The following is a 12,708-nucleotide window of genomic DNA, read 5'->3' on the forward strand; positions in this document are numbered from 1 at the left end:
CCTGTTAAATTTTCAGACTTTCCTTATTTCTGGTGTGGATTTCTGTGTGGGTGTCCCGACTGGGTTTACCAGTGCACCTGTGTCGAGTCACCTTGTGAGTTTGCCTTCGGTATGAGTGTGTGACAATCTCCTTGTTGTGTGGGTGTTGTAGGAGTGAGCATCTTGTATGCGTGTGAGCCATTTGTTGGCATATAGGAGTGTATTTCTTTTGTCTGCCTGAGTGCATGTGGTTGTGGCATGTCCCTCTTGTTTTGCCCTATCGTCTTTCCTAGCACTTAGCAGGGCCTAGAACATTATGCCAGTGTTTGTTTCCTTCCTCCTTAGAATGTGATTTCCCTGAGGCCGAGACCTGATGTGTTTTGTTCACAGCGCCATCCTCAGCTCGCACAACGTGCTCGGCACCAGCGGGCACTCAATATAACACTGCAGAGTGAATGAACACTGTTTCCAATGTGTGAGTGCTTCTCTGGTTGTGCGACCCATTTCGGTGTAATGCTGGGTTGGTGGGGTTGGGTGACTATGAGAATTTCTGGGGTGGGTGTGTGTAATTTGCTCGTAATATGTACCAGCTTGTACGTGTGTGCAAAAGTGTCTAAGATGTGACTGAATGAGCCTGTGTGTGACTGGGAAGCCTGAGTGTAATCAACTCCCGTGTGTGTATGTGTGTGCGTGTGTGTGTGCGCGCGTGCCAACATGTTTGTGCATGTCTCACGTGTTTTATGGTGTAATTGTCTGGTGTGCTGGTATGAACCTGTGTGTGCCTGGGAGTGTGTGCGTGTACTCCCGCGTGTGTGAGTGTGTGTGTGTGTGTGTGTATGTGTGTGTGTGTACTCCAGGCTCTCACTTCTTTGCTCTCCTCGCGTCCTGCGCTCGGTCTGGGGGCGGGGAGTGGGGGTGTGGTGAGGGCACTGCGGCTCGGCTGCCCGCCCTCGGCGCTGCGGCTCCAGCACGTCACCGTCCCTCCCCGCCTCCGCCGCGTCCCCGCCCCCCGGTCCTTTGTAGCCGGCCGCAGTGCTTGCTACAGCCATCCGGAGTCTCCGCCCTGCCCCGCCCCTGCCCCGCCCCACCGCGCGCCCCGCCCCGCCCCTCCTCTCCCCCGGCCGCAGTCGCGCCTGGGCCGCCGCGGGCCCGCAGCGAGCGCCGAGCGCGGAGCGCGGCGCACGGCGGTGGCCAGGGCCGCGGGCGGGCGGGAGCGCGGGTGGGCGGCCGGCCTTGGACCGGCATGGCGGACCGGCGGCGCGCGTGGAACACCGAGGACGACCTGCCCGTGTACCTGGCGCGGCCGGGCAGCGCGGCGCAGACGCCGCGCCAGAAGTACGGCGGCATGTTCGCCGCGGTGGAGGGCGCCTACGAGAACAAGACCATAGACTTCGACGCGTACAGCGTGGGCCGCCGCGGCTCGGCTCGCACGCCTCGCAGTTCTGGCCGGCCCGACGCTGTCGGCCTGCCAGGGCCGGGTGGTAGCGAGGACACGGCCAGCGACGTGAGTGAGCTCTCGGGCTCCGCGGTCAGCTCGCCGGGCGAGCGCGATGAGCGACCACCCGCGCTTCGCATCCGTTGCCCCGCACCCCGTGACCTGCCACTCGGCCGGGACAATGGCCAGGTACCCTCGGGGCGCGCGGGGACCGGACGGGGGGGCGGGGCCCTCGGGACAGCTGGGCGTGGAGCCGCCTGAGCGGAGTGCCGTGGCTGCTGCCACCGGGCTTGAGAGGGCCACGGAAGGCCCCTCCCCCACTCCGTCACACTGGAGGGTCGGAGAGGTGGTACGATTTGGTAGTGAGACTCCAAAGGGTCCTTCGAAATCCAGTTCCCTGCTCTTTTTCTGCAGGAAGAGAGAGCAAGGCTCTGAGAAGGAAAGTAAGTTGGCTACAGCCGCCACATGGACCCTTAGAAAGCGAGTGGACCTCTGGGGTGAAGTTAACCCAAGGATCCCCATTCCCTACCTTACGAAAAGAAGGGGAGCTCCTTTCGCATTCGTCCATTCATTTATTCACTCACTCATTAGTGATTATGGAGCACCTACTGTGTTCCAGGCTCTGGAAAAGGTTCATTGAAACGCCTGTGGTCACACAGGTTAATGCTGAAAGGAACCCTTCCTGTGTGCCCGCTCTGTGCTTTCTGGGGGAAAAATTTGGTTAATGATTTAGATGGGTCGGGCAGATAGAACTAGAAACTGTTATCCCCAAGCACCGACATATTCGGGGGATGCTCCTGAGTCCCACAGCACGACGCCAGTCGGCTCTCTTCACAGAGCAAGTTGGAGGCAGAGCAGAGATTTGAACCCCAGTCTCTGGCTTCCTAGACTTGGAGGTTTTTACCCTCTTAAAGTGAAGGAGCATTAGGGAGAGGGAATGCCAGGCCGTGGGCCCTATGGCTTTTCTCCCTTAAGCTAGAGGTCGCCAGGGAACTGGAGGAAGATGGATGGATAGACAGCACAGCTTGGGACGTATGTGTGAGGGTCGGGGCCAGATGCCAGGACAACGGAAGTTGGAACACCGGAGGTCCAACGAGCTGTCACCTTAGCCCAGAATTCGAAGTCTGAGCACTGCTGAGGTCCCAGACCTCCGGTAGGTGCTGGAGTCCCAGCTCAGCACGCTGGCCCCACCCCAGGCCAGGGTGGGTGACAGATACATTGTGAAAATTAAATCAGTTAATGCTGGTGGGCAGTGAGCACTCAATAAATGTTCGTTGTTGAATTTTACTATCATTTTTTATTAACCCTTCCCCCCCTTAAATACTGTGAGAGGCATGAAGTGAGCGGGAGGAAGCAGAGCTCAATCCAGACAGAAATCTGGGAGGGCTTCCTGGAGGAGTGGGGGCTGGGGCAGCCTACCGCTGCTACAACGCGGTACCGGGTCTCCTGCTGCTTTGGTTCTCTCGCTCTCCATCCACCTTGCTCGGGAACTCTCCATGGTCCTGAACTAGGTGCCTTGAAAGGGGGAGTTCTATAGTGATGGGGTGGGGGACAAGGGCGGGCGACATCGAGAGAGTCATCTCCTTTTCTCTACCCCTTCTTATTCTCTCCTGACCACCTTCTTTCCTGGTGGTCAACCTTGCTTGGGATCCAGGCTTCTGAGCCCGAGCGGGAGGCTTCAGGGTTGCGGATCCAGAAGTCAGGGCCGGTACCGGGAAACCTTGGTTTCCAGCCAAGGCACTTAGTCCTCTTAAACCTCAGCTTCTCCACCTGTGAAATGGGGATGGCATATTTCTCCCAGGCACCCACAAGGCGTGGTGGAGTATTAGGGAGGAGAGAGCGCTTTGTGCACGTCCGGAAGCTGTCTGAAAGTGAGTCCCTGACGGAGCTACGGCCAGTGTCACCAGCGCCAGCATCGCTCCCAGGCTCTGTCTGGGGCAGCTCCGCGGCCCTCCTAGGCATTTAGGGATGGTGGTCGCTTCACCTCTTCCACTCCTCTCTCTCTCCCCTTCTGGCCCTCTCTTCCTTTTCTCCATGGCTTCTCTGGGACTGGACAAAAGGCGGCGCCTCCGGCGCGCCTAGGGCTCCAGAAGTCCTCGAGGTTTGGGACTGCGGAACCGAGGGGCTCACGGTCTCCCCCAGGGGAAACGTTTTATTTTTTGCGGACCAAACGGCCACGGGCTCGAGTTCTGGGGCGGGCTTCGAGGCTCCAGTGCTTTGCAGAGGTTACCGGGGCCCGAGGTTCTCCCCCCCGCCCAGAAAGCTCTCTCCTGGGGAGGAAGGAGGAGTTTCTGTGGCGCAGGCGCAGCTTTTGCTGAGGCCGGAGGCCCAGCGACTGCGGCGCTTTGTACCCGGGAAGTCTGCTTGGGAGCAGCGATCTGTTTGGCCAATCGCGAACTGGTGCCCCTCCCCCCGATGCCACGTGGTCTTGTCCCGGGCTTTGGAGATTCCCTGTCCAGGACTGACCCTGGGGACGTCCTGATGCGTGGAACCTAGGACTTACCAAAGCTGAGGAAGGGAATGTAGGCGTCATGGGAACAGAGACCTGCAAATTCTGGGTTCTGCAAACTCTGGGTTGATTTAAATTGTTAAATCAACAAGTATTTAAGACCCAGATCAGAGTCCAGAGGACCGACTGGAAGAATGAGTGTAGGAGAATGAGTTCTAGATAAGGTGGGGCAGGAACCTGGCTTCCAGAAACTGTTCCGCTGTAGCTAATATACTTTGCACCTGAGATACCATTTATTTCTGTAAGCCCAAACTTTCCACCTGTAAAATGGGAAAATGATGGTCTAGTGTTCCTGGAATACTAAGTTGCTTCTCTTCTGTGAATTTACAACCCCACGTCTATCCCAAGGCCAAGGCGTCTCTAGCCTCCTGTCCTGGTGTGGGTGACTGGCCTCTAGGTGGCTGTGGAGGGAAGGGCTTTAGGCCTCAGCTTGCTTAGTGGGGTGTTTTACCAGCCCTAGCACATCCACCTCTGGGTGACAACTTGAAAGTAAAGAAAATGGGTCTTTTAAAAGATACTGCAGGTTCGTATTTTGCAGGCAGAAAGTGAATGGCAGAGAAGGTTAACATTTTATTCTATCTGGAGACTTGGGGTACCTGTCTGGGATTGTGGGGGCTTGCTAGGAATACCCCTCCCCTCTTCTTTCCTGTCAAGAAGTTTATCAAGCTATGCCCTGGCCTCCTGCCCACCTCTCACTAAGGTACACTGTACGCTGGGAGGCAGGACATCCTATTCTCCTCTTGTCCCCCCAGGCTCTCCTGGGGTCTGTGGGGACCTTAGTACCAGTGGTCTGGTCCTCCAAACAATCACTGGTAGGCAAGCCTGTGGGGGTGACCTGGTGGCCTGAGGGCCAGGCTGCTGTGTGATGAGAAGCTGCTGCAGGGGGTAGAGAAGGTCAGCCGTTAATTAGGTTAGGGCCTCGTCTCTGTCATTCGGGCTGCACTCCGTTGGCCTGGCGGTAAGGCTCCTGCTGAGCCCTGCGGGAGGCTGATTCAATGATGGGAGTGGGGAGGGTGGCAGGAGAGGCTTTGTGGAGAGGCCGTTAAAGATGAGTCTGGGAGATGGGTAACCTTTTGTCTGGGGTTAGATATTAAGGAAGATGGTACAGCTTGAATAAAGGCCTGGAGTCCCTGGGGATGGAAAAGAGCTTGATCTATTCAGGGAGAGTGCACAGCGGATGGACAAACAGGAACGGAGGCTGCAGCAGGAGAGGCAGAAGAGGGCGGGGACAGTCGTTGGGCCGGCTCCTGAAGGCCCCGTGAACGCTCCGGCAGCTCGGGCGTATCCTCAGCGCCCGCCCCACGCTCCCTCCCCTTCGCAGCTGTTCTGTCGTGGCCCGCAGATGCGGGGCCGCACACCTGTGGCGCTGCCGCGGGCTTTGCCGGCTCGGCCCGAGGCCGTCTCCGGCATTTAAAACACCCTGAAAACCAGACCTTCCCGATCGCGAGAGCGAGGCGGGGGCGCAGCCGAGGGCGTGCGCGCAGGGCGGGGGTCGGCGGGGCTGGGCCGTTCGGGGGGCGGGAGGCGGGGGGCGGAGTGGGGGGGATCGGAAGGGAAGAGCTTCCTGGTTCGAGCCGAGAGGGGCGAATCGGGCTCAGCTCCGCGCCGCCGGGAGGAGCTGTCTGTCTGTAGCCCCCTCCTCCCGCCCTCGCCTCTCCCTCCTCCTCCCGCCCTCCTCACCGAGCCGGGCGGCGCTGGCAGCGGGAGCGGCGGCGGCGGCGGCGGGCGGGCCGAGCAGCCAGGGCAGCGGGCGCGTGGGCTGCCGCGGGTGGTGAGCCTCCATCCCTCTCTTCTGCCCTCCCGGGCCTTTGTCACCGCGCCCGCGGGGAGCGGGACCGGTTGAGAGCCGGGCCGAGCGAAAGACAGCCCCACAGGTCCGCCGGCCGGGCCGAGGGCGCCAGCCGGGCCATGTCGTACCAGGGCAAGAAGAGCATTCCGCACATCACGGTAAGCCGGGCCCCCGGCCCCGCCCGCCGTTCTTTGTGGGGTGGGGGTGGTCGCCGCCAGGGTCGGGATCCGCGGGGGAACGGCAGGGGCGGCCCCCGAGGCTTCCTGCGTGGCGGCGGGTGGGGCGGGGCTGATCTCAGCACTGCAGCCCCCTCCCCCCCAGCCTCTGGGGACAATGGTGGTGGTGGCGGGGGGAGCCCCGCTTGGCTAGGCGGGGCTGGAGCCTCGGGTCCCTCTCCCCGCGGGCCTGCCGTCCCCCAGCCCCCACCCCACGGGAAGTGCGGGAGGGTGGCGTGGACAAGGAGGATGCGGAGCTGAACAAAAGAGGGAGGGGCGCGGGGGGCCGAACCCCTCCCTCCAGCCCTGGAGCCTGGATGGGGCGGAGAGCGCCGAGCGTCCTGCGCCTGGCCTCTGCACCGTCCAGCTCTTGCATCTCGCCGCCGAGTTCCTTCCCTGCCGGAGGAAAGAAAAATACCGTCCTCCGCCTCCCACTCCCCGCCCATACTGATGGAGTGGAAGCCTGGACCTAGAGACAGCGCCATGATGGAGAGCCCCTCCCATTCCTCACCGCAGCTAAAAATAAACCTAATGGGGCGGCACTGGCAGCTGTGGCCCCAGAAGGGTTAACACTGAGGGGTAGGAGAGTAGTGGGGGCTGAGCTGTCCCCTGTCCCTGGGTGTGGCCGGAAACAAAGGATCCCTGCTTTGTCTCGGGTGGGGAACTGAGGGGCTGAGGGCGCAGCTTCGGGGAGACCTGTCCTCCACTCCATTCCCTCCGTGACACCCCAGTCGAGCCAAACCAATCCTGAAGGCTGTGGCTCACAAGCGTTGGGGAAGCCTGTGGGCCTTTGGTAGCAGCTGCTGGAGTAGCCAGGTGCTGGGAGGTGGCATTCTGGGTATGATAGAATCCTCCAGCATACCTGAGGTTTGAGGACAGGAAACCCAGCATAGTCATTTATCCAGAATCCTGGTTCTGGGAGCCCCAGGGCACCTACTGGAGGTGGGCAGCTTTGGGTAGGGGGTGGGAGCTGACATTTCCCATTTACTGCCCAGTCTGTCGCAGATACTATTTTGAGTCTTTTCAATAAATCCTTTGAAGGAGGCATTGTCTACCTAAACACCCCAGAGGCTAGAGCACTGGCTGGGGCACAAGTCAGGGGGAGGTTGGGACAGAGCCCCCTATCCTCCCACCCCTGCATCTTCTCTCCAAGTGTGGGCTGAGTCTTCTTCAGAAAACCCCTCCTGGGCCCAGTTTCAGGTCTTGACAGCAGACCTTTGGTGACTTCCTGTCTAGAGTGTGTCCCCTGAGGGTAAGACTATCTCTCATCCACCCATTATCCCTGCCTTCTGAGATATGAAGGTGTGAGTGGCCAGTCCTATAAAACTCTGGTGGCCCAGAAGTCATGGGAAGAGGTGTGGTTGCCCCAGGCAAGGCAGTACTGGGAGGAAAGGGGGGGGTTTGTTTGAGTAGGTGCCCCACAGGGGCACCAGGGCAAGTGATGGGAGTCGGGGGTGAGGCAGTGACTGCTGAGTCTGGAGCCTTGGGGCCCATTGTGGTTGTGGCCCGTGGCAGGTTGTCCCCCTCTTGGGACCCCAGTTTCCAAGAAGGTAGTTTTGCCCAGTGGTCTTCGAGGCAGGTGTGTAAGAATGATGCTCCAGACTTGAACAGCTGCCCTGTCCTCCTGCTGTGACCCTTCCAAGTGGAGGTGGCTGCCCATGCTTTTGTACCAGACAGATCTGGGAGCTCAGCCTCACTCTGCCACCTCTCAGCCTCTGCGCTCTGATATCCCACAGGGGCCCACACTGGCTGCTTCCCAGGACCAATGCGCATCCAAGAGGACTCTGGCCAAGCACTTAGTGAGTGTCAGGCGTGAATAAGGGCAGTAGAACTGCTGGCTGATGCTCTGCTTTCATCTTTGTGTGAAGCCAGTAGTCAACCTGTGTGTCAAAGAGAACCAGATGGCGTGGTTCTAGCAGCTCCAATAGCATGGGTGCATGGGGAGGAGACACTGAAAAGTATATTTAGTTCCTGGGAAGGAGGCTCTTGAGGAGCCTTTATTTGTCTTTCATTTGGTCCGCATAAGCCTACTTCAGCCAGAAAGACTTGTGGTTTAAAGAACAGCAAACCAGAGAGGAAGGACTTGGATGGTGCTCCCGTGTAGGACCCTCACCTTCCCAAGGATCTTTTGCTGATAATGTACACGTTATGACAGAAACCAGAATGCCATTAAATGAGTGGCAGGGCTCTGTGGCTTTCCAAATGCGGCACCCTCAGTTTGCACAGTAGTACTCATCTGGTAAATTAATAAGCTCTGCACCTGGCCAGGCACTGTGCTGGGTGCGAGGGAAAGGAGGCATGAGATGGGTTTGCCCGTGCCTTCCCAGAGTTTGGCAAAGACCAACCTTTCTGCTTGAAACTGCACCCAAGCGTTGGGGGTCTGCTAAGGGGACACACAGCAGGCTGGAGGAAACCGCAGCAGGGAGACCGACCCTAGTCATGGGAGGAGTACAGGGAGGACGGGGGCTTGTACATGAGTGGAGGGAGGCCCAGAGGCAACTGAGTGTGGTGTGTGGATGAAAATGAAGGAAAGTCAGCATTGTACAAACCTCTGCTTCCCAGTGTGGCCGCTCTATGCAGGGAGGACAAATCCGGGATGTTTTTGGAAGCCGTGGTATATGTTGCCCATAGAGGGACCTGGGGGTTGAAAAGGACCAAGATACAACTCTCAGCTCAGTCCAGGATCCCATCTGCTCACTGTTAGGTCCCTCTGTGCCCCCCGTGAGCCTGAGCATTGTCATCTAACAATTGGGATAAGGTCCCAGATTTGCTGGAACATTCAGAGATGGGGTAAGGGTCCTTGAGCAGAAGAGGAGAAGGGACATCCCAGGCAGGGGATGGCTGAGTTAGGAAAATGTTCTACCCATGTTGATTGTGATCGGGCATCCTTCCTTCTATTTCCCACCTCAGCCTTTTCCTGAGATCAGAGAGTGCCCCACAGAGAGGATGGAAAAAGCAGAAACACTTAGCTTCAGCCCCTAAGGATTGTTTAAAATATTTACAAAGCTCTCTTTCATGTGTGGCTTTTTAAAAAATTAATGGCACAGCCACAGATTAATTTAGCTGAAGCTGTTTCTGAAGCCCACTGCAGTGGTTAAGTGTTAGAACATCCTGGGCGTGGCTCTGAGCAAACAAAGGCACATGGCTTCCTGGCCCTGCAGAAGCTCTGGGCTCTCAACAGAGCCACGGAAGGGGGAGGTCTGCTCAGTCGTTGGGGGTGGGGGAGGGGGACCAGAGTGCCCGCCACAAGGGTGAAGAATTATTATTATTAAAAGCAGGAATTCATGGGGACTGATCATTTGTGGGTTTGCAGGCTGTTACAGCATTCGGCGTGACCTCCGTGATCTCTCACTGGGTTTTCAGAGCAGTCCTATGAGGAAGGCAGGCGAGGGATAGCCTCCCTGTAACCCAAAGAGTTTTGGTGGCACGTAAAAACTCTTGCAGTGGCCTGTGCAGGAAGGAATATCCAGGTGCAAGCAGAGGGGCTAGAGGGCTGGTCTGTTGCTGTGAAAAATCACTATCTGATCAAAATCTGTGTGTGTCTGTGGACGTGCATACCATCAAACAGCGAAGATGGATCATTAAGTGAAACTCACATCAGACTCAGTTAGTTACTCTGATGTGCAAATACACAAAACACGTGAGGCCTTTTACACTTCTTCCTGAGGATGCTCAGTTCAGACACTCAGTTTATTTACATGCCTCCCCTTTTTTTTACATAAAGGATTTGAGATGTCCACAGGGATTTGTCACGCATACAGTGCAGTCTTGGATACCAGGGCCGAGGATGGAGGAACAGCTATGAACAGACCTGCCCATGTTTCAGGCCACTGGAAGCGTGCAGCTGGACATCTGATCCCAATTCGGAGCTTCTGTCATCCAGGGCAGAGATGCAAACACCCTCACTTATGTCAAATTCATGACCAGAGAAGGGGAAGTGGGCCATATTCTTAGGGGAAAAATTACTCTGTTTAAATTAAGTTCTTGGTAAGCGTTTCAGAGAGGGTAGCAATGATATTGTTAGGACTTCTTCTGTAACCCTAGCCGTTCCAACTTAGCCCCGCGTGTCTGTTTCTCGTGATGAACTTGGCCACGACTGAATCCATGGTATTCACGTGATGTGACATATGTGAGTGTGCCTGGCACATTTCAGTGCCTGACAGATGATCGTTCCCTTCTCCAGACTCAGGCTCTCTCTTGGAGGAAATGAAAACTCAGAATGGCAGGTGAGCAGGCAAGTGTTCACTGCCTCTCTGTTCTGTTCTTGGAACTGTGTGCTGTGATGGGCACCTAAAAATACATATTTCGTGATCCATGACCTTAACGAGCTTACTGCCTAAGTGACAAAGTACACACAAAAGCGATTAAGGATGACAGAGCACAGCTGTTAGAGCGGCTTGGGAGGGGAGGACTCAGTGTTGGTGGAAGCTATAAGAGGTGGCTTCCTGGGACGTGGGGGGCAGCACAAGCTAGATGTTGAGAGACTTGATTGGTGGAGATAAGGGAAGAGTGTGCAAGGCAGGTGGGACAGCCTGTACAAGACTTGGGCTGGGGAAGGAATATGGTCAGAAGAGAGTGAAGCTTTAGAGGCAGCTGGATCCGGGTGGGGAGTGAGGAACAGAAAATACGTGTGAAGGGCTGCAGGTATGGGGGGATTCTGTAACACTTTGGAGGTCAGGTAGAATGTACCCAATTGTGATGGAAATAGCATATAGGTTCCAAGTCTGGCTCAAATACAGGTGGGTTATTTGATCTCAAGCAAGTCACTTCCTTTTCCTGGGCTTCAGATTCCTTTCCCTTTCCTTTCCTTCCCTTTTCTTTTCTTCTTTCTTTCTTTCTTTCTCTTCCAGCCTCCCACCCTCCTTCCTTCCTTCACTCCCTCCCTCCTTTCCTCCTTTTTTTTTTTTAAGGTTTTATATATTTATTTGAGAGAGAGAACAAGCACAGGGGGAGGAGCAGAGGGAGAGGGACAAACAGACTGGACTGACTGGGGAGCCTGATGCAGGGCTTGATCTCATGACCCTGAGATCACGACCTGAGCCGAAACTGAGAGTTGGACGCTTAACTGACTGAGCCATCCAGGCTCCCCTGGATTCCTTTTCTTGCCCCTGGATTAGAGTTGGAGTACATGATCCAGTTCCAAGTCTAGGACACTCTGACTTTATTCTGTGAGTAACAGGGAGCCACTGGAAGTTCGTGAACTGGGAAGCTGGTATGATAAAGGCAGCATGAAGGAGTGTGGATTCTGAAACCAGACAATTTGGATTTGGAGTCTAACCATTCCACTGACTCGCTGTGTAATTTGGGCAAGTGTCTTATTCTGTCTATGCACCAATTTTCTCATTTGTGAAAGGGAGATAGTAATACTCCATAGGGTTTTTTTCCTGAGAATTAAATGACTTGCTATGTGTCAGATGCCTAGACTAATGCCTATACGTGGTGTATCCTCTCTAGGTTAGTTGCTATTATTCTTAATGTGGAAAGGTGTATTAGTCAGTCTTTTTCCATAGCAAACAATTGCCACGTCTGGTTTTCGGAAACACACATTTAATTCTGGTTGATGCTCTATGAGGGCCTTGGATTGGCTGTAGCTTTGCCCCTGGATGCTGGTGAAAAATCATCTCACTTTGGGACTTGGGCTGAAGGAGCCAAAGTGGGAGGCAAAGAGACTGGTAGCAACCTGATATGCTTCTAAGAAATTGTGCTCAATTATGGGTCCTAGTCACATGGTCAAAGAATGATCAGACCTAAGTCAATGGAGAGAAGTCCCATGATAAGCTTTCTTAAGGAGATACGAGGATTAAGGAGGGCAAGGATTGCATGGAGCATTGGGTGTTATACGCAAACAATGAATCGTGAAACACTACATCAAAAACTAATGATGTACTGTATGGTGACTAACATAACACAGTAAGAATAAAAAAAGAATGTTTTAAAAAGAGAAAGAAAAGGAAAGTTGTTATTAGCATAAGAGTATTAGCATAAGAGATGCTAATAAACAGTTACTAGAGCTAATGATGAGAGTGTCAGGAAGTATAAAGGATGAGTTTGGAAGAAAAGGCCTGCACTGTTTCTTAGGTTGAATTAAATTGGAAATGAGCACTAAGCTGAGGGGTCTCAGTGGGCCATTGGAAATCCAGATTGGTGAAGGTGTACAGGGTGAGAGCCAAGGGCCAGATATGGAGATAAAGAACCCATTACAAGAAGCACTGGTAGAAGATAGGAAATGTGAGGTATTCTAGCTACCAGTGATTCTTAGCCCAAGTGCTGTGAGTAGAGTGGTCTATCAAAAAAGTCCTCTGCAGATGTGCTGCTAAATTTTGATCAACATGTAAAATTTATATTTTTGCAACCAAGTCTACAAAGTGTTCTAGTAACATGTATCAGGTGGAATCCTGGGCATTTACAACAAGCAGGGAGGTGTTGTTGAATGAGTCTAATTTTGTGTGTGTGTGTGAATCAGAGGAAGCTTCTGTCCTGAAAAGAAAGCCTCAAGAGGATTTTCCCTTGAGCCCATAAAAGGACATAGTCAGGGCCGTGGACAGTGCCCTGGTGCTGAAGCTTAGGGACGTGAGCTACTCAAGACGCCTGAGACAGGCTGTCGTCACACCTAGTAGGGATGGCATGCTAATAATGAATGTTGACTGACTTGGTGTTGTGTAGGTCTTTAATTACTTTAAGAATGCTGCTATTTTTTTATGCTGTTGGAACATGTGTTCTGAACACAGGCTGAGATTTGTTGCCCTGGAGAGATGCAGTGATGAAATCCTAACTTTGCTCT

General features: G+C 54.7%; 1 protein-coding gene across 2 annotated transcripts in view; it reads left to right on the forward strand.

Moving 5' to 3' along the window:
* Positions 1-1,196: 1,196 nt before the first annotated feature.
* The window catches only part of CRMP1 (collapsin response mediator protein 1), a 71,841-nt gene continuing 60,329 nt past the window's right edge, over positions 1,197-12,708 (forward strand). Inside the window, exon 1 of one of the 2 annotated variants that reach the window (XM_047718847.1) lies at positions 1,197-1,603. In XM_047718847.1, coding sequence (XP_047574803.1) covers positions 1,223-1,603 — 381 coding nt within the window. In that variant the 5' untranslated portion in view covers positions 1,197-1,222. Of the gene's footprint in view, positions 1,604-5,621; positions 5,871-12,708 lie in introns of those variants that run through there. The other variant, XM_047718849.1, reaches the window with a different exon arrangement.

The sequence above is a fragment of the Lutra lutra genome, chromosome 2, assembly GCF_902655055.1.
Source record: "Lutra lutra chromosome 2, mLutLut1.2, whole genome shotgun sequence".
NCBI lineage: Eukaryota > Metazoa > Chordata > Mammalia > Carnivora > Mustelidae > Lutra > Lutra lutra.